The sequence below is a fragment of the Rattus norvegicus genome, chromosome 1, assembly GCF_021556685.1.
Source record: "Rattus norvegicus strain SHRSP/BbbUtx chromosome 1, alternate assembly SHRSP_T2T, whole genome shotgun sequence".
NCBI lineage: Eukaryota > Metazoa > Chordata > Mammalia > Rodentia > Muridae > Rattus > Rattus norvegicus.
The window spans coordinates 147,541,837-147,566,490 of NC_141534.1; the positions used below are offsets into that span (position 1 = coordinate 147,541,837).

At 50.2% G+C, this 24,654-nt stretch overlaps 1 protein-coding gene and 1 long non-coding RNA gene across 5 annotated transcripts in view; one reads left to right on the forward strand and one right to left on the reverse strand.

Moving 5' to 3' along the window:
• The window catches only part of Alpk3 (alpha-kinase 3), a 47,919-nt gene extending 32,380 nt beyond the window's left edge, over positions 1–15,539 (forward strand). For 2 of the 4 annotated variants that reach the window (XR_015632810.1, XR_015632811.1), the window contains 9 exons: positions 1,588–3,640; positions 4,368–4,515; positions 4,713–4,933; positions 5,064–5,099; positions 8,552–8,826; positions 9,981–10,069; positions 10,668–10,891; positions 13,477–13,525; positions 13,940–15,539. Coding sequence is in view for 2 of the 4 variants with exons in the window: in NM_001191895.2 (NP_001178824.1) it covers positions 1,588–3,640; positions 4,368–4,515; positions 4,806–4,933; positions 5,064–5,099; positions 8,552–8,826; positions 9,981–10,069; positions 10,668–10,891; positions 13,477–13,525; positions 13,940–14,285 (3,348 nt within the window). In the remaining 2 variants the exon portion in view is untranslated. 4 annotated transcript variants of the gene reach the window in all.
• Positions 11,420–24,654, reverse strand: part of LOC147996869 (uncharacterized) — a 41,776-nt gene continuing 28,541 nt past the window's right edge. Inside the window, exons 3-4 of the long non-coding RNA XR_015651821.1 lie at positions 13,185–13,292; positions 11,420–12,916 (exon numbers count right to left, since the gene is read on the reverse strand). This is a non-coding gene — a long non-coding RNA (uncharacterized LOC147996869). The remainder of the gene's footprint in view (positions 12,917–13,184; positions 13,293–24,654) is intronic.

Below are 24,654 nucleotides of genomic sequence, written 5' to 3' on the forward strand. Positions count from 1 at the left end.
AACGCTGGGATTGAAGGCGTGTGCCACCGTGCCCAGCTGAAACGTTAATTTTTAAGTTTTCGTCTTAGATTAAATTTTTGTTGAGTATGTGTCATGTGCACATAAGATGAAAAGGTACGTAAGAGGGCTGGAGACGGCTCAGTGGAGACTGGCTCAGGCGTGCTCTTACAGAGCACCAAGTTCAGACCCCAGCACGCACACTGGGCATCCCACCTGCTGTAACTCTGACGCCCTCTTCTGAACGGCCTGGGCACTCCACTCATATGCACATAACCGTGTACAAAACATCTTGGTTGTCAAAGAGAAGTTAAAGAACGTTAAAGTTAAAAAGTCTTCATTCGGACTATTAATATTCACCAAGTATGAATGTTTCCCCCATATTCACACCACCCATTCGAAATTCTGCTTTTAGTGAAGAAACTAAATTTTACTATATTTTGGCTACATATAATTTAAAAATTTGTATTCTATTCTTAGATAGGGTCTTCCTCTGTAGCCTTACTTGGCATGGAACTCCCTCTACACTCCAGGCTAGACTTGGTTATAGAGATCCACCTGTCTCTGCTCCAGAGTGCTAGGAGTAAAGGCATTTACTACCACTCTTGTTTAATTTTTGTTTGTTTGTTTGGTTCATTGGTTGGGTTTTTTTTTTTTTTTTTGGTTCTTTTTTTTCGGAGCTGGGGACCGAACCCAGGGCCTTGAGCTTCCTAGGCAAGCGCTCTACCACTGAGCTAAATCCCCAACCCCAGCACTGCTGTCTTTTAGTGGGGCTAGCTGACACTGTGGTGAGAGGTGAGAGGGGAGCTTAGTGTGCGGGACCTAGCAGTGCTCCACAGCAGCGTTTGTAGAGAGAGACACCTGAGGGTGTCATTCAGAGTTCTCTGACTTGGTTTGAATGACATCCTGTTATTTCTACATGCCTGGTATTTCTGCCAGATGCTGTCCTTGAGGTTATTTTCAATATACATTTTGACAGTCTCTCAATTTACTGTAATTCTAAGTCACTTGTTACCTGTGAGGAGGACTGGCCAGCATGGTGGTTTGTGCCTGTAATCCCAGTACCACTCAGGAGGTTGAGGCAGGAGGATCAATACATAGGTCAAGGCCTACCTCCACTACAGAGTGAGCTTGAGGATAGCCTGTGCTGCATATGATCCTGTTTGAACCTCTGCTCTCTACCTTCCAAAGAAAGGAAGGAAGGAAGGAAGGAAGGAAGGAAGGAAGGAAGACAGATAGGGGGATTAAGAGAGAAGGGGAGGCAAATGGAGGTTCTGGGGACCCTAGGGCAAAGACAATATTCTCTAAGTGAAGGAGGGGTCACTTGGTCACCAACGGAGCCTTTCAAGACAGGTCAGGTCAGGGAGAGGTCAGGAGGCCAGATGGGCCTGGGTCCTAGATATTCCTTAATCTAGTTTCTGGGATGAGGACTGAGGCTTGGGTTCTGTTGGGTTTCAGCATGCCTGAGGAACCCAGTGGCAAGATTCCCTGCAGGGCAGTTCTGGATGAGATCAGAGAAAGCTGGGAGGCCATACTTCAGAGTCCAACACATGTGTAGTTAAGGCTGTGCTTTTGGCCATGTGTTCTCAGGCTCTGGAGTCCCCAGCAACCATGGCCCCTGCCACGTCTGCCAGCAGCAGTTCCGATACCATCTCTGTTGGTCACAGCACCTCTGGGAATCAAGGTGTCACGGAGCCCATGGATACAGAAACTCAGGAAGAGGGGAGGACACTTGCCAATGGGAGAACCAGTGGCAGGCAGAAAACACAGACAGACGGAAAGTTGCAAGTGGATGGGAGGACTCAGGGAGACGAAGCACAAACTTTGCAGAGGACACAGACAAATGAGAAGGCACCGATGAACGTTGTAACACAAGGAAGCGAAAGGCCAGAGTCAGACAGGAGTTCACAGAAGGATTTGGTGACACAGAGAAGGGTGGATACACAGGTAGGACAGACACAGGCAGGTGAGAGGTGGCAGCAAGACCCGAGAGACGCAAGGATACAGGAGGAAAAGGAGACACAGTCAGTGGGCAGCATTCCCACAGCTTTGGAAACCCAACCAGAACAACCGTCTGTGGTCAGTCTCAGCTCAGTACCAGGAGCCCTCAAACTCTCACCGTCAGAGTGCCCTACAGAGCCTCAGGCTACAGAATGTTCTGAGAGGAGCACAGAAGCATCTTACATCCAAGAAAAGTCAGGCTTGATGCTTGGATCTGAAGAGGCAGACTTCAGAAGCCATGAGAACACTCTGCTAGGGCCCCCATCAGGGAACCATACCTACTCAACACAGTTGCCCACTGAGGGCAACTCAGAGCATCTGGTAGGAGAAACACACCAAAGGCCAGAGTGGTTAGGTGAGGCCAAGCAGGAGGACAGCCTGCTTCAGAGTCCCAAGAAGGAGCAGCTCCAGGAGACGCTGTATGTGGATCTCGCTATTGGACATTCAGCGGACTTGAGTCAGGAGGTGCCCAGTCTGCCTTCTCTTCCTGGAACTGACCTAACCAATAGTCTGCAGGAGGGGCTACCCAGCACCACAGCTTCTCAGCACACAAACGCTGATGTCCCCCTCCCCTCCCCGGACCAGGACCTGCCCAGTTCTGCTCCCACTCTGCAACTGGGACCAGGGTCCCCGACTCAGAGTCACCCACCAGAAGTCATGGCTACTAGCAGTGAGGGAGCCTGTGCCAAGGAGCCAGATGTGGACGGGAGGTCCTCAGGTACCCGGAGCTGTGACCCTGGCCTTATAGACTCCCTGAAGAACTACTTGCTCCTGCTGCTGAAGCTATCCAGTCCAGAGACAGGCGAAGCCAGGGCAGAGTCCCAGGAAGTGCCTGCCACCGGAGGCTTAACTTCCTCCTCTGCTCTGGTCCCCACCGTGGAAGTGGCTGGCTTGAGTCCCAGGACGTCCAGGCGCATCCTGGACCGTGTGGAGAACAACCACTTGGTGCAGAGCGCACAGACCCTGCTGCTGAGCCCCTGCACCTCCCGCCGCCTCACTGGCCTCCTGGACCGTGAGGTTCAGGCTGGCCAGCAGGCCCTGGCTGCCGCCCAGTGCTCCCGGGGCCCATGCCCTAGCCCCAGCCCCCTCACCATCCCTGCCATTGTGGTGGGTGAGGAAGGATCTGCTACTGGTGAGGGAGAGGATTCCAGGGAGAGGACCTCCCAGGAAAGTGACAAGGCTGGACTGCTAGGGGAGGTGGACGGACAAACAGTAGAGAGCAGAACCCAGGAGCCCTGCCAAGAAGAAGCAATCCCAGGGGAGGCTTTGACAGGTCTCCCTGCAGCTACACCTGAGGAACTGGCTCTAGGGGCCCGGAGGAAGAGGTTCCTCCCTAAGGTGAGAGCAGGGTCAGACGGTGAGGTGAACAAGGCTGAAGAAAGAGAGAGTCCCACAGTCTCCCCCCGGGGACCCAGGAAGGGTCTGGCACCTGGGTCACCTGGGACTCCAGGGCGGGAGAGACGGTCCCCTACCCAGGCCCGGAAGGCCAGCATGTTAGAGGTGCCTGGGACAGAAGAAGAGCCTGCATCGGGAGACTTGGTCACCAGACCCAAGGCCAGTGGTCTGGAATCAGAGCCTGCGGTGGATGAAGGCAAGCAGGAAGCACTGGCTAAGCCAAGGAAAGCTAAAGACCTGTTAAAAGGTGAGTGCTGCGAGGGGAGGGCTGCCAGGAAGCTGCAGTGAACCTAGCACCCCTACTGTGAGCACTACCATGAGGGGGCACCTCCCTGCTAGATGGGAAGGGAGATGACGGTGGCAGCAGGGTGGCACCATGAGGGATAAAGGCCTAGGAGAGAGCTAGTGACGGGTGAGCTATTGTGGGGGACTTCTTTGCTCCCAGCATTCCAGAAACTAAGGCTGGAGACTGAGGTCAGCCTGGGCCACATAGGGAGACCCTGTCTGAAAAGCCAAATCACACAAGAACAAAGCATGCAAACAAAGGCACCGCTCAGCACAGGCCCCGGCTTCACGGGCATCTTAGCCCCACAGTCATCTCCCCCTTTAAAGACTTGTTCCAAGGTTAGCCCACGGTCAAGAGCAGACTCAAAGGCAGGTTCATAGAGCTAGCAGCAGCAAATGCAAAAGCCTTCTTGATTGCTTGTCACTGGTGATGTGTGCTTAGCCTTGAGTCCCTGTGTCCTGTCTCCCTGGCTCCCATGCTGGTTAAGATGTGTGCCCTCAGGGTAGGGGCACGGCAGAAGCCTGAGAAACAGGTGGTGGACAGGCAGCGCTATGCAATGCTGGGTTTATAATGTGCTGTTTTCTCTCAGGTTGCTCCCTAAGGATACTGGGATACAATGGGCGTGGCCAGAGAGGGCGAGGGAGGTAAGGAGTCGGCTTCTGTCTTGTAACAGATCTCCTGTTCTCAGCCCCACAGGTGATCCGGAAAATTCGGGTAGAACAGTTTCCAGATTCTTCTGGTAGTCTGAAGCTTTGGTGTCAGTTTTTCAATATCGTTAGCGACTCAGTCTTGACATGGGCGAAGGATCAGCATCTAGTGGGCGAAGTGAGCAGGAGGTAAGCTGTCTGCAAAGTACCGCCATCACCTGACCGGGCTCCCCAGTTGCAGTCATGCTGGGGACTAACGTTATAAACCCATCCCCTCATTTCACTCAGAGGTCTTAAATCATGGGTCTAAAGTCACACAGCAAGTAAGTGTCACCTGTGTGATTGAGGACCAGTTTCTGACCTGGAACCTCTCACCACCTTCCCAGGGCTCCCCGAGCCTGGGTTCCCAGCAGCCTGTGAGAGTTGGGTCGAAGGCCCTGGGTGATGACCCTCACGAGAAGGGTCTCCACTCTCTGCAGTGCAGGGGACGAGGGGCCAGCGGCCTTGGCCATTGTGCAGGCGTCACCTACGGACTGTGGCCTGTATCGCTGTACCATCCAAAACGAGCATGGCTCCGCTTCCACTGACTTCCGCCTCAGCCCGGAAGGTGAGTGTCTGGTGGGCGGGATCTCAGCCGACCCGGTCTTGCTTTGTGGGAGGCAGCACTGTGATGTGCAGGGTCTGGCTCTGCCTGGACAGACAAACTGGACAGCAGTGCTCTCTTTTTCTCCACACAGTATTGTCTGGCTTCATCTCCAGAGAGGAAGGTGAAGGTATGTTGGCCCTCTGGGTTGGAGGGCAAGTCTTCATCTCCAGCCCGGCCCTTTGCAGGGTTTCTGACCTTAGGGGTTTACAATCCTTCCTAGATCTGCATGCGGTTCCCCTTTGGCTCCAGTTTAAGATAATGGCTTGGGAGGGCTGATGGAGGACTGGTGTTTCTAAAGACTGTGGAAGAAATGAACTGAAGTGGGCGGGGCGGGGGTGAAGGGCAGGCACTTCCCAGGAGTTAATGCAGTGCTCTGTCCTCTTCAAAGTCCTTGAAGGGCAGGACAGCCACCAAGACCAAGACCCCGCGTTTCCCACAGTGCTCTGTGTGCAGTCCAGTCACAGATAGTCTGCTATGAGCCCGACAGCTTCTCAGCCCCTTGCTCAAGCATCCCAAATGTCTAGGAAAGAAATTTGCATTTTCCGAACAAAGCTCCTTGGTAATTGTGAGATATATACCCTCAAGTTGGTCATTTGTTTCAGAGTTAGCAGTTCACCCTGTAGCCGTAGCTGCCCTGGAACTCACTCCATAGACGGGGCTGGTCTCAAACTCACAGAGATCCACCTGCCTCTGCCTCCTAAATGCTGAGACTAAATGTGTGTGCCACCATGCCTGGCTACCCCCAACATTTGACAAGCACTTCGAGGGTTTGCCTATTGGGGGAGAGTCTGCTGTAAAGCCCCCGTGTTCAGTAGTCTGTGTTGGTGACATTTTATCACTATCATACTGAACCCACATCCGGGCTAGGTATGGAGGTGCGTGCCTGTAATCCCAGCACTTGGAGCCAGAACCTAGAGAATTATCACAGACTTCAGGCCAGCATGATCTGCATGGTGAATTCCAACCCAGCCTGGACTATAGAACAAGACTCTGTCTTAACAACAAAATCAAAGAAACTAGAATCTCAACCAAATCAAGAACTTAGTAGGAGTTCTTTAATATTATCCAATGTCTACTTTCCTCAGTTGTGTCCATGTGTTGGTTTGAGTCAGGAGCCACTAGTTAATTTGTCTGATACATGTCCTGTGTTGTGTATACATTACTGTTCCTCCCTCCTTTGTTTTCTCTATGGCCATTGGTTTGTCACTTAATTCATAGATCTCTCCCTGTCTCTCTGTCTGTCTCTGTCTCTCTGTCTCTGTCAGTCTGTCTGTCTGTCTCTCTGTGTCTCTCTGTGTCTCTGTCTCTGTTTCTGTCGGTCTGTCCATCTGTCCATCTGTCTCTCTCTGTCTCTGTCTCTGTCTCTGTCGGTCTGTCCGTCTGTCTCTCTGTGTCTCTGTTTCTGTCGGTCTGTCCATCTGTCCATCTGTCTCTCTGTGTCTCTGTTGGTCTATCCATCTGTCCATCTGTGTCTCTCTGTCTCTGTCTGTCTGTGTCCATCTGTCTCTCTGTGTCTCTGTCCATCTGTCTCTCTGTCTGTCTGTCTCTGTGTGTGTGTGTGCATGTTTATATGTGAGTTGATACTTGTACATGCATGTATGTAGATGCTAGTGATCAACTTTGAGGATTGCTCCTCAGGAGTACTGTTCTTTCTGAGACAAGCTCACTCACTGAAACCTGGGTCTATCCACCTCGGCAAACCCTAGGGCTCTTCCTGTCTTTGTGTCTCCAGTGCCAGGATTTACGGTAGTGTACCATGATAGTGATCGGAGTCAGGCCCTTCTGCTTTAGTGGCAAGCACTTAATGGATGGAGCCATCTTCCCAGCCCCTGTGAAACGCTCACAGTCTAGCTTTTGTTCACGCTATCCTCATATACCAAATCCTTCCATCCATATGCTTCTTCCAAACCAATTACATTAGAAGTTGTGTCAGATTCAGGTACAGAGGTAATGCTTTTGGTTTGTTTGTTTTGTTTTGTTTTGTTTTTGTTTTTCTTGGCTAGAGTAATCCACAGACTGGATGTAGGGTTACATGTCTGTAACCCTAACCCTTGGGAGGCTGAGGCAGGAGGATTACGAGTTCAAGGTTTGCCTGGGCTCTATAGTGAGCCACTGTCTCCAAAACCAACACCAAAGGAAGCAGTGGTCCACGGCATACTGTCTATTTCCTTCTCATCCCGCCCAGAGGCAGCAGTGTTACATCTACCACTTTTAGTAATGCTGTCTGCACACTGAGTTCAGCAACCCTGTGTAAAGTTAAAAAGTACTCTTCCCCAGTCTGCTTTGTCAAGTGTGCCCGAGCCTCTCACCTCTTGGGAGATATAACGTCCCACCGTTCCATCTGCACTCACTGAGAGGAAGGGAGCATCGGTCGCCTTGACACAGACCTTCTAAGAGAAGGTGAAAGTGAAGCGCTTGCTTTCCCCATACTTACTACTTTCAGAACTAGCTTATCTCTGGGAGGCCTCTAGGGTGACTGGTGAGGCTCGTTTCTTTTTCTAGGGACACTGGGAGGTTTTCTTGTTTTGTTTTGGTTTTTGGTTTTTTGTTTTGTCTTTACAATCACCATTATGAACTAGTAGGCTTTTAACATATATGATATGTTCAGTACCTTATACTAATTCTCTTTATTGCTAAAATGTCCTCATTCTTGGCCAAATGAAATCCCTTAGGTTGGCTCTAATGCTCTTTTGACAATTCTTTGGTAGTCTGCATTGTTGTTTTGTCTTACAGTGGCGGGGATTGAACCCAGGGCCTGGCCTATGCTAAGCAAGTGCCCTCCTCCTGAGCTGTCTCTCTAAACCCCCTCTGTCTTACCTTTTATTTTGAGACAGAGTCTCAGTAAGTTGCCTACACTAGCCTCAAGTTCACCCACATTAGCCTAGGTTAGACCTCGACTCTGTGTTCCTGCCTCAGCCTTTAAGTACCTAGGATGAAAGGCCTGGCTTCCCAGGAGCTGATGGTCACTTCCTTGTGTCCTGGTGCCGTATGGTTTGGATCCATCCCATGCACTTCCTGTTGAGCCTTGGAACCAATCATTTCTTCAATGAGCTCTGCTTCCAGTTAGTGGGGAATGGTGCTTAGGAGGTATTGGTTTGTTTCCTGAAAACATGTCATTGTAGGAGGTAATTCTGGTAATCCGTGTTGACCGCAAATGTCACAGAAGACACAGGCCTTCTGCAGGCACATACTGAGCACTCCCAGTAGGATGGCCACCATAGGAACACTGTTAAGTGGTAGGAATTTAATCAGGTAGCTTCTGCCCCAAGCACCCTACTAAGGGACAGGGGGAAAGCACCCTACTGTGTGAAGGGGGTCTCGGAGTTTTGCATCCCAAGAGTAATCTCAGATTAAAAAGTGAGTTCAGGGGGTTGGGGATTTAGCTCAGTAGTAGAGCGCTTGCCTAGGAAGCGCAAGGCCCTGGGTTCGGTCCCCAGCTCCAAAAAAAAAAAGAACCAAAAAAAAAAAAGGGTTCAGCAGATGAACAGCATAGGACTGTTTGAGCCCTGTCCTTCCCTGTGGACCCTGTATCGCCGTGAGGGAGATACAAGTTCCCATGTTTCTCCTGTTCCCTCTCAGTTGGAGAAGAGATTGAGATGACCCCCATGGTATTTGCTAAGGGTCTGGCTGACTCTGGCTGCTGGGGGGACAAGCTCTTTGGGCGATTGGTGAGCGAGGAGCTTCGAGGGGGTGGACATGGCCTTCAGAAGGCTTCGCGGGCCAAGGTCATCTATGGGCTGGAGCCCATCTTCGAATCTGGTCGCACGTGCATCATCAAGGTATCCAGCCTGCTCGTGTTCGGACCCAGCAGTGAGACTTCTCTTCTGGGCAGAAACTATGACGTCACTATCCAGGTACTGTCCCACCTTCCTCCTTACCTCACGCCCCTTCTGCCCCTTATGTACTCTTCTATCTCTTCCCTTCCCCATCTGGCTTTTGGAAGCCCCATGCACAGGTAGAAGCCACCTCCATTTCAAGCTCATGAAGCTTCTAGGGCGGGCTTCAAGGACTGGCTGAGGTACAGCTGTGAATCCAGACCTTTGGCCTCAGAGAACTTTACAGAGTCTCGAACCATTTGGAACCTACTTTTCAAATTCCTGTGCATGTGTGCATGCATGTGTGTGCCCATGCAGAAGACACAGGAGGATACTGGGTGTCCTGCTCTGTCACTCTTTGCTTTATTCACTCGAAACAGGGTTTTACTGAACGTGCAGCCAGGCTGGCCTCTGTGAGCCCTAGCAACCAGGCTACAGGATTGCACATAGCCAAGGCTGACTTTTTACATGGGTCTTTGGGATTTGAACTCAGGTCTTCATGCTTGCACAGCAAAGCTCTCACCCAGTGAACACTTTACCTTTTTCTGTGTAGTTCTGGTTGGTCTCGAATTTTCTATGTAGACCAGACTGATCTTAAACTCTCAGAGATCCACCTGCCTCTGCCTCCTGAATGCTGAGATTAAAGGTGTGGGCCACCACACATTACTTTTTTTTTTAACACGTATGTGACACGAGAGAAGAGTGTTAGGTCCCCTGAGCCTGGCTGTGAGGTACCATGTGAGTCTTCAAATCAAACCTAGGTCCTCTGGAAGACTACTGATTTGACTGATCTCTCCAGCCCCCAAGAAACCATTTTTGTAGCAGAAACTTTTCTCCTGCTTCAGATCACTCACTGAAGTCTTATTATGTGAAGTAAAAGAGAGTAATGTGGGCGGGGAAGCCAGTCTGCTGCAGTTCTGTGGAAGGGTCCCTTGGGCAGTGTTCGCTAGCATTAACGATCCAGTCAGCCTAGCTCAGAAACCACTTTGGAAACCTAAATTTGACAAAAAGCCCACAGCCTGTTGTGGTTCAGAAGAGAGCATTAGGCACAGAGAGCCAAGCCTGAATAACTGAGCCTCCCAGCCCCCTTCGCAGCCGCCTGGAAATCTCCCTGCAGTCCCCTCTCTCAGACAGGCACACCAGACGACTGTGAGCCTCCTTGATAATGAGATTTGGTTTCTTCTTACCCACAGGGATGCAAGATCCAGAACATGAGTCGAGAGTACTGCAAAATCTTTGCAGCTGAAACCCGGGCAGCCTCTGGCTTCGGGGAGGTTCCTGAGTGAGTACACCACAGGGGGCTTGTGTAAAGGCAGAGATCTCAGAGTTCCTCCCAGGTACAATAGCCTCGTAACCACCCCACACTCAGCTTGGAGATCCCACATTTGGAAGTAACAACGTAAGATTCACTATCCACTTACAAAGTCCCTCCCCCTGTCTCCCCCTCCCCTCCCCGCCCCTCCCATCCCTTCCCATCACCTTTAGTCCAGATTTTGCCTATTGCAGAGCTTCAGCCACAGGGTGGGTACGCTAGGCAGCTGGGTGAGATCCAGAAGTGGCAGGGGGCAGGGTAGGTCAGTGTGGCATGAGCTGTAAATGCCCGTGTGTGTCTGGTCTCCTGCTGGCACCAAGCCGAGCTGACATCCCTTGAGTCCTTCCTGAAGGACTCCCACCCAAATGCGGGCTGCCCCGGCCACATCAGGGTTTAATTTTAGCCCTACTGACTCTGAAGTCAGTGCCCATTTTCTACCCTCCCTCAGTCCTTCATACTCAGAGTTGAGAACTCTTTCCAGGAAGGTCCCTTCTTCTAGGGAAAGCGAGGACAGGGTGCACTTCCTGTGGCTACTCTTCCCACTTACCATAGGCTCTGCTCTCTCTAGGATCATCCCACTTTACTTGATCTATCGGCCTGCAAACAATATACCGTATGCTACCCTGGAGGAAGATCTGGGCAAGCCCCTGCAGACTTACTGTTCCAGGCAGTGGAGCTGTGCTGGGGCCCCAGCAGCATCCAGCAGCTTGGAGCCTGTGCAGAAATGCCAAACCTTCCAGCACTGGCTGTATCAGTGGACGAACGGCAGCTTCCTTGTCACAGATCTGGCAGGTACGTGGGTGGGGGACTCACAGGTGAGTGGTGAGGAAGCATATAGAGAAGGCAGAGCCCAGAGCATGCTCTCGAGCTCAGAGCATTTATTTTCCTGTGTGTTCCACGAGGATTTCGTGTCTAAGGTTGGACAGAGGCCACTTTGCATGCCTCCCTGAGATACACCACGGTCTCTTGCAGCCAGTTAGTAATGTAGTTACATTTAAAGGAGTCCAGACTGGCCAAAAATTTAAAAGATTTCTTTTGTTTTAGATTTCGATTTTTTTATTATGCAAAGTTGTTACTGTAAAATTATAATAAAGCTGTCTTTGACGCCACACTAGATCCAGCACCATAGTGCTCCAAGATACCTGGTAGATATCTTCATCTCAGGCAGCAAAGCCTCTCACCTGATTTCTCGTTCCCAAGGCAGGTTGCCGCCATGCCACACACACACATCCCAATTCCGTGGTGGCCCAGTGTCTCCAGCCACCACATACTCTCTTGAGTTTAAATCGCCGCATGAAAGAACGCACAACACGATAACCTCTGATCCAACTGATTAGATATAATTGCCCACCTACACATGCAAAGCCCTGTACACATCCATCCCTTAAGAACATTCATAACCTGTAAATGTGCAGAGAGGAGTCTTAACCTCAGCCTCCATTTCTCTCCGCTGCCTCTTCTTCCTCCCTCCAGTTTCCTCCTCTCTCTAAAACTTTTCTCCCGCCCATCCTTCCTTCTCGTCCAATGACAGACCTCGTTCTATCTTGTACTTGCCTTCACCTGTATGACATCACCCTACACAAAGTTACATAAAATAGTTTTAATTTTTTGGGCATGTTTTGCTGTACAACCCCAGCTGCCCTGGAACTTAATATGTAGACGAGACTGGCCTCCGTCTCCAAGCACTGGGGTCCCCAATGGCACCCTGTTCCCAACTGCACGTAAAGAAGTGCAGTTCAGGCCGCTTACAATTTAAAAGGAAGTTGTTTTCTCGGGCTCCTCGTGGAATGTAATGTAAACCCACAGCCAGCTTTCCCGAACTGCCTGCCACCCGCTCTTGACTTTCTCACCCCCAAACCTCCAAAACTCTGCACTACCATAGAGCAAAGAGTGTCAGTGCCATACATGGTGCTACGTGCATCGAACCGAGGAGTCATGAAGCCAAAAGAGTCTTGAGTTTTCTGTCAGCTTGGGCAACAAGTGAGACTCCTTCTGGAACACAGGCCAACTGTCCCGGCATCTGCAAGTAGGAACAGAAGGAGCAGGAGTTTGTGGTCATCTTTGGCTACACAGTGAATTTGAAGTTAGCCTGGGCTACCTGAGAGGTGTGTGGTTAGCCTGGGCTACCTGAGGGGTGGGTGTGTGTGTGTGTGTGTGTGTGTGTGTGTGTGTGTGTGTGTGTGTGTGTGTGTAGCTAGGTGACATACCAAGCCATTGTTATTCAATACATTAACTCACAGCACTTGGGACACCGAGCCAGGATATTAGCCTGCGCTATATAGTCAGACGCTCTTGTAAACAACAAGCACCAGAGCCCAAGCAGATCAGGTCATTCAGTCTTTCTTGGCTGGAGCTGCCTTTCATTCTCTCAGACGGTGTCTTTATAATGCTCAGACCCTACATTTTGGGAGGCCTTTGGCAAATTAACATTCCATGCAAGTGTAAGGGATCATTCGTATAACACAAGACAGAGTAAGCACTGAAAGAACATGAAGTTAGAGTCCTCCATGCAGGAGCTTCTTAATGTCCAGGGATAGCCTGCTGTCCTCTCTTCACAGCTGAGGGTTAGACCAGGATAGGCCTGCTGTCCTTTCTTCACAGCTGAGGGTTAGACCAGGATAGACCTGCTGTCCTCTCTTCACAGCTGAGGGTTAGACCAGGATAGGCCTGCTGTCCTCTCTTCACAGCTGAGGGTTAGACCAGGATAGGCCTGCTGTCCTCTCTTCACAGCTGAGGGTTAGACCAGGATAGGCCTGCTGTCCTCTCTTCACAGCTGAGGATTAGACCAGGATAGGCCTGCTGTCCTCTCTTCTACAGCTGAGGGTTAGACATGAAGTTATTACATTTACACAGCTCAGGAGTGATAGATAGAGCTGAAGTGTAAGTCTAGATCTGCCTGAGTCCCATATTTGTTCCACTCTGGCACATGAGGATCCCCAGCCCACAAGAGAAAGGCAACTCCCTAGAGAGATGCTCAGCTTAGAAGTGAGGAAAGATGATCATAGGCCAGAACCAGAATGCTGAGACACGTGTGGACTCTCCCCATCCCCACTGTGCCATGCTGTGTTCTCCAAGGCTGCCTTACCTAGAATGCTCCCTGGGTTCTGAGAGCATGTGTTATGCTCATGAGGATGTGAAGCTCGTCTCTCCCAGTGTTGTGCTCCTACCTCTCTGTCCTGGATGGATGGCTACCCTGTTAGGAGGAAGAAGAAAGTTTCAATCTAGAACCCAAGGATAGCCCAGCTCAGGCGGTCTGACCTATAAGGTGGACTTGCATAGCTGACTACAGGAAGTCCCTTTCTTGGGTGACTTTTGTGCTGGAGATACAGGGTCCTAGGAGCTGCCAGACTGGCACCAACCCCTCCTTCTTTCCCCAGGGGCTGACTGGAAGATGACTGATGTAGAGATCGCTACCAAACTCCGAGGGTGAGTGCTTCTTGAGGTTAGAACGTCTTAGAGTCTCCTTGGGGTACCCCAACTCCTAATGACTCTTCATTCCCAAAGTGCTGGGCCTGCACGACACCAGTCACGTGAACCTGTGGCCATGTGGTAACTGGTAACACCCTGGGGACACTGATCCTCCATATCCCATACCCCTGATCCCTAGATGGGGGTTTGGGAGGGGCAGACTATAGAAATTTACATTTCAAAGAATGGCCCACCTGATGAATCAATCCTATGTGTAAATCATGCTATAATGAATGTGTTCTAAATTCGAGTTTGGGAGGGAGCCACTGAGGTGCAATCTGTCACAACACTCAGACGTCAGCCACCCAAAGCCAGCTACCATGGGCCTGTGGCACATAGTAGGGCCCACTCAGCTCTTATGTTTGGCTGCAGATACCAAGGCCTCAAGGAGAGCTGTTTTCCTGCCCTGCTGGACCAGTTTGCCTCTTCCCACCAGTGCAACACCTACTGTGAGATGCTGGGGCTGAAACCCCTCAAGGGCCCTGAGGGTGCCCACCCTCAAACCAAGGCCAAAGGCTCCAAAAGTCCATCTGCTGGCAGAAAAGGTTCCCAGCTGAGTCCTCAGCCCCAGAAGAAAGGTCTTCCCAGTCCTCAGGGCTCCAGGAAGAGCGCTCCAAGCTCCAGAGCCACGCCTCAGGCCTCCCAGGAGGCCACTCTTCAGTTACTGGGACAGCCCCCTGCCCAAGAGGGGAGCTCTAAGGCCCAGGGCATGCGGTAGCCCCAACAGGAGGCTGGGGGCCTCTACCCAAGAGCAGACCAACCAGGAAGCAGCTTCAACCAGATGGAGACGGTTTCAGTTCAGGACTAACCAGAGAAGGTGCCCGAAGGAGGCCTATCTTGGGGGACCTCTCTGAGTAGTTACCTCATTGGAAGGCTTTGGGCACATGACCTGTTGGCCTCCTCTTCTTCCCTTATCACCCAGGGCTCCCAGGCCCCAAGTGGGGCCCACCTCCAAGTGCCTGGTGGCCTAGGCCCTCATTTAAGTTTACACTTGCCACTGCTGGGGGCTCCTGAGTCCTCTGCATGAGTTCTGCACTCTGCCCTTGCCCCAGTCACCACACAAGCAAATGTTGCACTCTGGGGCATTTACCTTTTTACCCTTGCTTTTTTATCCTGCCCCTCTCCCTGTCCTCAGGGCCCTAGACTTCCTGTGGGGTCTAGCCTTGTGACTCTCAGGGTTTCATCTCCATTCAGCTTCATTCATCACAGTTTATCCTGCCACTAACCTGTCCTGAGTCCCTGGGCCCCAGAGCTCTCTGGAGCCCGTCACGTCTTTGTGCAGTGTTTTTTGATGGTACATGTTCTTGTCACTTTGCACTTACTTGTTTCCCGTGCTGCCTTGCACACATGCCCATCCCCCCCACCCCACAGGCTTTGAGCCCAATTCAGTCTGCTGCCTGCCCTTCACTGGCTTGTGCTGGTCTCTTTGTCCAAGGGCTCCTTCCATCTTGCCCTTGCACCCTACCCACCAATGCTGGGTGAGGAACAGCCTCTCTGGCTTCACCCTACCCTAGTGCCCACTCCCCTGGTTCTCTCAGGTTCTCTGCTCAGGAGGAGGGAGACAGCATGAGAACCTGTGAGCAGCTGTTGGGGCGGGGGATTGACCTTGAGGTGCCTTGTCCTCTGTTCTGAAAAAAGTGAGGTTGCAGTAAATGTCACAGCTCTGTCCTCAAGGACTAGAAGACCGGGACTCTTCCTCATGCAGGGGAGGGGGGACGGTGGGGCACAGGTGTTCTTAGAGGGTCGAGATCCACTCACATGCTTGTGTAGAAAAAGATTATCTTGATGCCTACCTCCCACCATTTGCTCTTGGTCCTGGGGCTCAACTCCAGATGCTCCGGTGTGAGTTCCCGGGGAATCTCTGTGCTGGATACCCTTTCTAGATGCCCTTCCTTGAGACATGGGATGGGGTGGTCTGGAGCTAGCCTGCTCCCCTTGCTGTGCAATAAAGGCAGCAGCTGTGTGTCCTGTTTGTTGCCCTCCTGTGGTGTGATTATTGATTAAGAAGGGTCAAGCAGGCAGTCTGTAGTCCCTGGGCCTAGGGTAACCTGGATCTGATTTTGGCTCCTAGCCTGAGGTTCAGTCTCAGTTGTCTGTGGTCACAACCGGAAAGTCAGTGCTTCCTGCAACTGAGCTCAAGGCTCTTGTCCTACAGCAGGGCGGCCGGGAACTCAGCCGCTTTGGAATTAAGCCTTCGATTTGGAAGAGGAACTGGGAGGAAGGAATCCAAGAAGGAAGAGCAGAACTAGGGGCGAAGCAGAAACTCCCTTGTCACTGCCACTGCCACAGCACAAGGAGCCCAGCAGGAGAACATCTTTCTTCCACCTACCTGCTGGTCCTTTCCTCCTCAGCAAGTGTCCTGACCTCCCCCTTCTACCCCGCCCCGCCCCTTCCCTTGATTGACACTTCCCCTTCCAGGGAAAGTGACCCTTTAGGTGGATGCTTCTAACTTCTACCTTCTCTGCTCAGGTGACCCCTCACTTTTTCCTCTTCTCTCAGTGAGCCCCCACTTATATCAGCCTGCGTATCCAGTGAGAGTTGGGTCGTTCTTGTGCATTAATCATTCAGCCAATAAATAGTAAGCACCCACTGTGTGCCAGACCCCAGACTGGCAGCTTTTGAAAGACAATACCCATCATTCAGGGAGAGAATGTGCATCATCAGGGATGCAGATTCTAAGCAACAGAAACTATAACTTGGACCAACTTAATCAAGAAAATGGTTTCCTGGAAAGGATGTTGGTAGCTCGCTCACAGAGCCAAAAGAATAGTCAAACAGCCTTGGGGAAGGCGGAAGCCTGGGCAGCTCCCAGTAGGTGTTGCTATTACTCCTAGTCTGGGGCTCAGGGACCCACAGGGTGTGCGAGGCAGTATTCCAAAAGTTGGGGAAATGGCATCTCAAATAGCCCAGGCTAGCTTCAAACTCACTAGATGTGATAGTTGAGAGGCTAGCTCTGAGCTCCTGACCCTCTTGCCCCAACCTCGAATGTACTGGTATCGGAAGTCTATACTCCCACACCCAGGCTAACGGGGTGATTCTTCTCACAGGAACGGAGACAGAAGGGCATAAAGGATTGGGTGGGCAAAGCTGAGAGATACACCCTGATAGATACAGACACAAAGGCTTCTTCCCGTCCATTCTGTTAGGGCGCCCACATTCAGCCCAAACCAAATTCCCTGCTTAGAAAGGGCCATACCCAATACCAACTACTAAGTCCAATGGTAACAAAGAGGCTTTTGCCGAAGTCAGGAGCCACAACTACGGTTTTCAGTTTAGTCGTAATCTCACTTTGAAATCCTGTACCCTGCGAACTAACTGGTAAGATTAACCAAATTCAACCATAATTATATATCTCCTTCGGTCTCTTGGACTTGGTTTTCAAGTCTTGCCCCTTAGAAATCTTGCCTGTGTGCCAGTGGATATGAAAGTGCTTCGCCCCTAGTCCTGCCCTGCGTGACATGGTAGCAACCGTTCTTCCGCTATAAAGCTCTGCTAGCTGCGGCTTTTTACCCAGTGCTCAGGGTATAAGGGCCCTGAATGGCAGGTGGCTGCCTTGGCTCTCAGTTGAGCTATTACTGTATCTTTGAGGATTAGTATCTTCCTTGGGGACCCAGTGGCCATCCAGAGAGGATTTTCTCAGAAGCATAAGATTTATCTGTTGGCCAAAGCATCTCTTGGCTTCAAATTCTGGACACTCCTACCACATTTTTCTTGATAAGGCTTAACCATAAGCTCTCTAGGGCTGCCTAGCACAGGCTCCATGTAATTTCCCAATGTGCCACAGGTAGTCACCTTAAGTAGTGTTGGATCTGGAAACCTGGTGGCAGAGCTAGTTACACGAGTAGCTTTCCAGACAGAGACCTTGCACTTACACTTTCTCAGCCGGGACCTGGGGCCTTCCTGATCCATCAGTCAAAAGCTGGGGCTTCATAGCAAGGAGTTTGATCCACACTACGAAGAGATGAGACAATGAAATGAAGCAAAGGAGTGCCCTGACCTCAACAGACATTCACACCAGCGTTCTCAAGGAGCAAGTGTCTGCTGCCTACATTGTCAAGTCATGGATTACTGTCTCTGACACACAAGCACATGTGTGAATATCATACGTTGTACTAAAGCATCTGGGGAAACTGCTGATCCCCTCGTCCTTCTGATCCGCTGTCCTACAAATCACAGATGTAACACAGATCTCTTACGGGGTTGGAAGGAAGTCTCACAGCATGCATCTAGGTGTAAGGACAAGGGCTTCCTTCAAAGTCTTAGCATTCTGCACCCCTGCGGTGGTTTGAAAGAAAACAGCCCCCATAGGCTCAAAGGAAGTGGGGCACTATCCGTAGGCATGGCCTTGTTGGAAGAAGTGTGTCACTGAGGGGATAGGCATTGAGGTCTCAGAAGCTCAAGCCAGGCCTAGAGGCTGATTGTCTCTTCCTGCTGCCTGTGGACCCAGATGTAGAGCTCTCAGCTACTTCTCCAGCACCATGTCTGCCCACGTACGGCCATGCTTCCTCCTGTGATGATAATGGACTAAACCTTAGAAGCTGTAAGCCAGCCCCAGTTAAATGTTGCCATTCAGAAGAGTTGCTGTGGTCATGGTGTCTCTTCACAGCAATAGAAACCCTAAGTAAGACAACCCCAGAGGCAGCCACTAGATATCTGCAAGGTGGTCTTAGCCCAGAGTCATCACCTTGGAGAGACTTCATGTTAAGCTCAAGAACTCTGATGTATGGCCTTGTCTCAGTAAATCTGACCAGGGCAGAGTCTAGGCGCCCAGTTTTGTAACTTAGTACCTGGGTCCCAGTAGTAACTCAGACTTAAGAAGGCTGCCACATTCCATTCAGTTTCCCAGGAAGTAGAACCTCCACATGGTGAACTCCCCTCAGTAGTTCTCAAAAGTGAGAAGGGTGAAGTCGGTCATGCGCTGTGCTTACCCAGAAGGCGAGCTCTCCCCTATAGAGGGGGCTTGCCCAAGGGAAGCCAAATGACTGGGAGACCCAGTGGACTCAGAACAACACAGACAAGCCTGGCTTTAGACCCTGCTTTCCTGGCTCTGCTGACTTTGGGTCTTTGTTAGCCTCTCGATTCTCTCTACACTACGTGGTAATTGTATGTGCTGCATTTATGATAGCATTCAAGAAAGATACAAATTTCTCCCTCAAGGGGTTTATAAGTTTAAGTCCCATAAGGGAGGGAAGAATCAAAGCCACAGCACAATAATCTAGTAAGATGGCTCTGCCCAAGGTCTCAGAACACGGAAGGAAGATCAGAAGTTCAAAGTTATCCTTGGCTACCTAGAACTTTGAGGCTACCATGGGCTACACGATACTCTGTCTCAAAGGAAAAGAAAATATCACAGAGCATATATTACCAAACACACTAAGAAGTGCAATGAAGAAACAGAGCAGGGGTAAACACTGGGAGAACTGCAGCTTCACTTTGATTGACAGGGGACATGTTCTGACACATGTGTTGTTAGATGATGTCACGGTTGGTGGGGCTTTTTTGTTTTGTTTTGCTTTTCTTTTTCCTGGGTCCCCTGGAAGAACATCAGGCAATCTTAACCTCCAGCCATCTCTCCAAAGAACTTAGTGTATGTCAGCCCCTTGCAGTGGCCTCTTAACAAGGACATCAGAGGTCTCGTATGTGATCCTGGCTGTCCCAGAGCTCCCTGTGTAGCCCAGGTTGGCTTCTAATTCACTGCTCTGCATGCCTCTGCCTCCCGAGAGCTGGGATTAAAAGCATGTGTCACCATGCCTGGCTCACTGGGGCCTCTTGACTTAGTCATACGAGGCACAGGGCTTTGTGGCTGGCGTGACAGACAACATGCTGTTTTGCAGTAATTCTCACGTGGTCCTTAGTAGTCGTCATCATGTATTATGTATGGGACATGCATGTGCTATGTTCTCATACAACTGACAGTGACTGACACCAGCATTGCCACAAACGCAGCATGAGGTGTGTTACAGCCCAGCAGCTGTGATGTAACTGGATGGTGAGAATTGTCCATTTCTACTGTAATGTTACATACTGCCATGTGTTCGGTTCCCTTGCTGGCCGAAATGCGGTTATGTGGCACACGACTATTTAGAAGGATGGGATGGAGTGACAGCTCATTTGTCAAGGACACGGTCATCAAAAGGCTGTGGTGTTGCAGTGAGAGGCTCAGAAAGAGCCAAGACTAAGACTGAGACAGATATGATCCTAAGAGCAGCACGCTTCCCTTAGGAACAACGGGCTGTATCTAACACTGGTGATGGCAGTCTTAAGATCGAGTTATTTCTCCTCAGAAAAGAGTCTGTAGGAGGGAGGAGATCTGTATGTGGTCCACCCAGAGCTGGCAAAGCAGCTTATGCAGTCCTTGAGACCGAGGCTTCTTCAGTTTTCTGCTTGTCCTGCTGGTCCCAAGAAAGAAGGGGTTTCACATGTGGCATCATGGGAAGAACTAAACACAGTAACAAAGCTGTCTAGCATTGGAGAGTAGTGACATGGTGGTACACGCCTGCAGCCTCAACACGCAGGGGGATGAGACAGCAGAGAACTCTTCAAGGTCACCTTAAAACACATAGTGAGGCTGCAGAGCAAGAGCTTATCTCATACGACAAAGCCATCTGGGGCTAAGCACATGGTTTGGCTCAGCAGGAAGGAGCACTCGATGTATTATCATGAGGACCTAAGTTTGAATCCCCAGCATACATGTAAAAAACAAAATGGCATGGTTACACCTTGGAGGTAACCAACGACTTCCTAATTGGACTTAAGACCAACCCAACGAGAGGGCAACCGTGCCTGGTACTGGAACCCCAGCTAACTACTCAGAATTAGAGACACCATGGTCATTGGAGGAGAATCTACAGCCACTAATATGCATACTCCCTAACGACAATCTATAAACATTTGTCCTTAGACCCATAGATCAGTGTCTTCACCCCTCAAGGAAAATTCTCTTTGCAACAGACGAGAGCACTACAGAAAACCACAGCCAATCAAAGGGCAGAGTTGTGGAGCCCAGTCGCAATGGATACACCTACAAAACGCTCCCAAGTCTAAGGCACAGGGATCGCTGTGGCAGAGAGAGAGGACCAGAGGGGTTACTATGAGATTGTGTCTCCTAGTAACACCAACAGCTACACCCTCAAGTCTCACTAACAGGACAGCCCAAAGGTGAGCTGAGCAGGCATGACACCAGTGGATGTGTCAAACTGGATGGGAAAAGCCTGTGAGACCTCAACCCTGCAGAGAGAATTGTAGGCCAGGCATCTGAGGCTACCAAGGAAAGCTGGGACTGAGAGAGGTGATCTTCCTCAGGGAAGAGCACACCAATTGATGGTCTAGTGCCCAATGGTCAGCCCAAAAAAACATACAACTAACACTACATGAATACACAGGTCTTATTTAAGAATATATATGTATATACATATACACATATACATATACACATATACATATACAAATATACATATACACATACACACATATACATATACACACATATACATATATACATACACATATATACATATGCATATGCACATATATATACATACACATATATGCATGCAATAACAATTTATGAGAAAAGAGGCCATGGATTTGAAGGAGAATGGGGAGGGTTTGGAGAAGGGGAAGAGATAGGAGGAATGTTGTAATTAAGTTATAATCTCAAAAAAAAGTTGGGTGTGGTCAAAAGCACGCATCTGTTACCTCAGTTCTTGGGGGGGGGGTGCAGAGACAGGAATCACTGGGGCTCATTGGCTTCCAGCCCTACTCCAGGTTCAGTGAGAGACCCTGTCTCAGGGGAATAAGATGGGGCAGTGATGGAACAGGTAGCCCAACACCATCCTCTGGCCTCTGCATGCACATGCGCAGGGTCATACATGTGTGTGCACACCCCCAGAAACCCAGACAATTATAAAATTAAGAGAGCTCTGTTGTGCAGCATGCTGAGGTCACCTGGCCTTTTGTGGCTTCATGGTTGCCACTGTCTCTGGGCAGGAAGAGCCTTCTATTGGTACTGGAGATTCTGGAATCACTAGAGTTTACAGATAGTTTCTGAATGGTGGAGGAGGTAGTGGCTACTCCCTTCCACACAGCCTCAGGGATGCACTGCACATGAGGAAGGACCCTTACCCTGGAACTGAGGCCTGGAGTAGATGGTGGAATTATAATAGGAGATTATATAGATTTCTGAGCTGAGGTAATGGTCTCATCCACTGCTCCATTCTGCCTTTTAGGAATTTAGTAGTAAGCTGGGCAGTGGTGGTACACATCTTTAATCCCAGCACTCGGGAGACAGAGGCAGATGGATCTCTGCATTCGAGTGGACAGCCAGGGCTACGCAGAGAAACCCTGTCTTGAAAAACCGATGATGATGACGATGATGATGATGATGATGATGATGATGATGATGATGATAATGATAGAATATATCCAGGCCTATAGTGAAATATGTTTCTATGAATTCAATTAGCTGACAGTTCTGACCAAATTAAATACCCTGGTCCCACCAAATTCCTGATAAAGATTCTGAAAGGAGCAGATGGGATTCAGGTCCTCTCTGAGATTCCCTGTGGGAAGAGACTGTCTGATCTTGGCCTATGCTATGGGAGCCTGTACTCTGCTTCTTGCTCCTAGGGAGCCAGAAATGCCAAAGAAGCAATTGGTTCCCATTTGTCTGAGCTGCTGTCATACAACCCAAACCCCTTTGCTGTGCTCAACCGTGACAGGGAAGGTGGTGGCTCCCATCTGCCCTTCTCTGAAGCATACACTGAAACTGGCTAGAAGCAAAGTCACATGGGAGACAATATCAGTTCCACCCCCGCCCCCTACTGCTGGCCAATGGCTGTCAGAGGGTCTGACAGGCAGCAGGATGTGTTCTACATTTCCCCTGAGTAGTCTGACCAGGGCCAGGCTCCAGCTGAGAGTACATTTTGGCTTCTCACCCTCCCCAGATTCTGCACCCCTCCCTAGTCTTCCACGAGCACCCCCCAGTGCGCCACTCAGTTCCCCATCCCAGGCGACAGAGCACACCTCAGACCTGGCTGGCATGGTGCTACACTGATTGTCTCGAGAACAGAAATGTCATACAGGTCACCCAGGCGAACTGTGTTCTTGGAGTAGCTGAGTTCTTACTCAGGATATTGGGCTGACTGCCCAGTACAGTCATGCCTTGTAGAACTCACACTGGGGCTCGCTTGGAGAGGCATTCCAGGACACAATGTCCTTCACAGTACAGATTATGAGCAGACACTGTAACTCACCAAGTTTGGGCCCAGAATCCATCCTGTCCTCCCCTAAGCAGCAGACAAAATGGAACCACGGGAGATACCTCAGGAGAAGATCAGATTCCCCGAATCCCAGCTAAGCTGCCTGCTCAGTCCACCTCAGGCTGTTTCCCTTCCAAGCAGTCAGTCCACTGGTGTACTCGTTCACTGTCACACCTTTGTGGAGGATAGCCGGAAAGATGGTGGCCAACTCTTGCTTCACTGAGTGATTGTGACTGAGGGTTCATTGACACTGCAGGCAGAGCTCTGAGGTTGTCAGTATCTCCTGGATCTGTCTCAGGACCACCCCATCCACTCCACACCCCCCACCCCCAAACACACACACTGGTTCTTCAGTTCCTGTAGGACAGCAACTAACAAAACTTCTCTGTCCCTGATCCTGAACATTGATTTTCCAGCTCTCGTCTGTCTGGGAGGAAGCAGTTGGCTCTGTCCTAACGGAAGAGCTGCAGGAGCCTGCTGACCTGTAAGCCAAGCCAGCGCTTAGCCCTGAGGTGGCCGGGTTCACCTACATGCTCTCCTAGTCACGGGACTGAGGGAATTAGGTGATGAGATATGACAACGTGGAATATGGCAGTGTGTACAAATGGGCCACGTGATTTGGTAGAGTGCTTGCCTCTCGGGGATGAGGCTGAGTTTGAGCCCCTGCACCTCACAAGGCCGGCATGGTGGTGACCTGTAATCCCAGCCTTAGGGCACTGAAGGCAGGAGGTTCAAAATGTCAAGGTCATCCTTGGCTACGTGGTGAGTTCCAGGCCACCACGGGATAAAATCATGTCTTTTTTTTTTTTTTTTTTATTAACTTGAGTATTTCTTATATACATTTCATGTGTTATTCCCTTTCCCGGTTTCCGGACAAACATCACCCTCCCCCCTCCCCTTCCTTATGGGTGTTCCCCTCCCGAACCTCCCCCCATTGCCACCCTCCCCGCATAGTCTAGTTCACTGGGGGTTCAGTCTTAGCAGGACCCAGGGCTTCCCCTTCCACTGGTGCTCTTACTAGGATATTCATTGCTACCTATGGGGACAGAGTCCAGGGTCAGTCCATGTATAGTCTTTAGGTAGTGGCTTAGTCCCTGGAAGCTCTGGTTGCTTGACATTGTTGTACTTTTGGGGTCTCGAGCCCCTTCAAGCTCTTCCAGTTCTTTCTCTGATTCCTTCAACGGGGGACCTATTCTCAGTTCAGTGGTTTGCTGCTGGCATTCGCCTCTGTATTTGCTGTATTCTGGCTGTGTCTCTCAGGAGCGATCTACATCCGGCTCCTGTCGGTCTGCACTTCTTTGCTTCATCCATCTTGTCTAATTGGGTGGCTGTATATGTATGGGCCACATGTGGGGCAGGCTCTGAATGGGTGTTCCTTCAGTCTCTGTTTTAATCTTTGCCTCTCCCTTCCCTGCCAAGGGTATTCTTTTTCCTCATTTAAAGAAAGAGTGAAGCATTCACATTTTGATCATCCGTCTTGAGTTTCGTTTGTTCTAGGGATCTAGGGTAATTCAAGCATTTGGGCTAATAGCCACTTATCAATGAGTGCATACCATGTATGTCTTTCTGTGATTGGGTTAGCTCACTCAGGATGATATTTTCCAGTTCCAACCATTTGCCTACGAATTTCATAAACTCGTTGTTTTTGATAGCTGAGTAATATTCCATTGTGTAGATGTACCACATTTTCTGTATCCATACCTCTGTTGAAGGGCATCTGGGTTCTTTCCAGTTTCTGGCTATTATAAATAAGGCTGCGATGAACATAGTGGAGCACGTGTCTCTTTTATATGTTGAGGCATCTTTTGGGTATATGCCCAAGAGAGG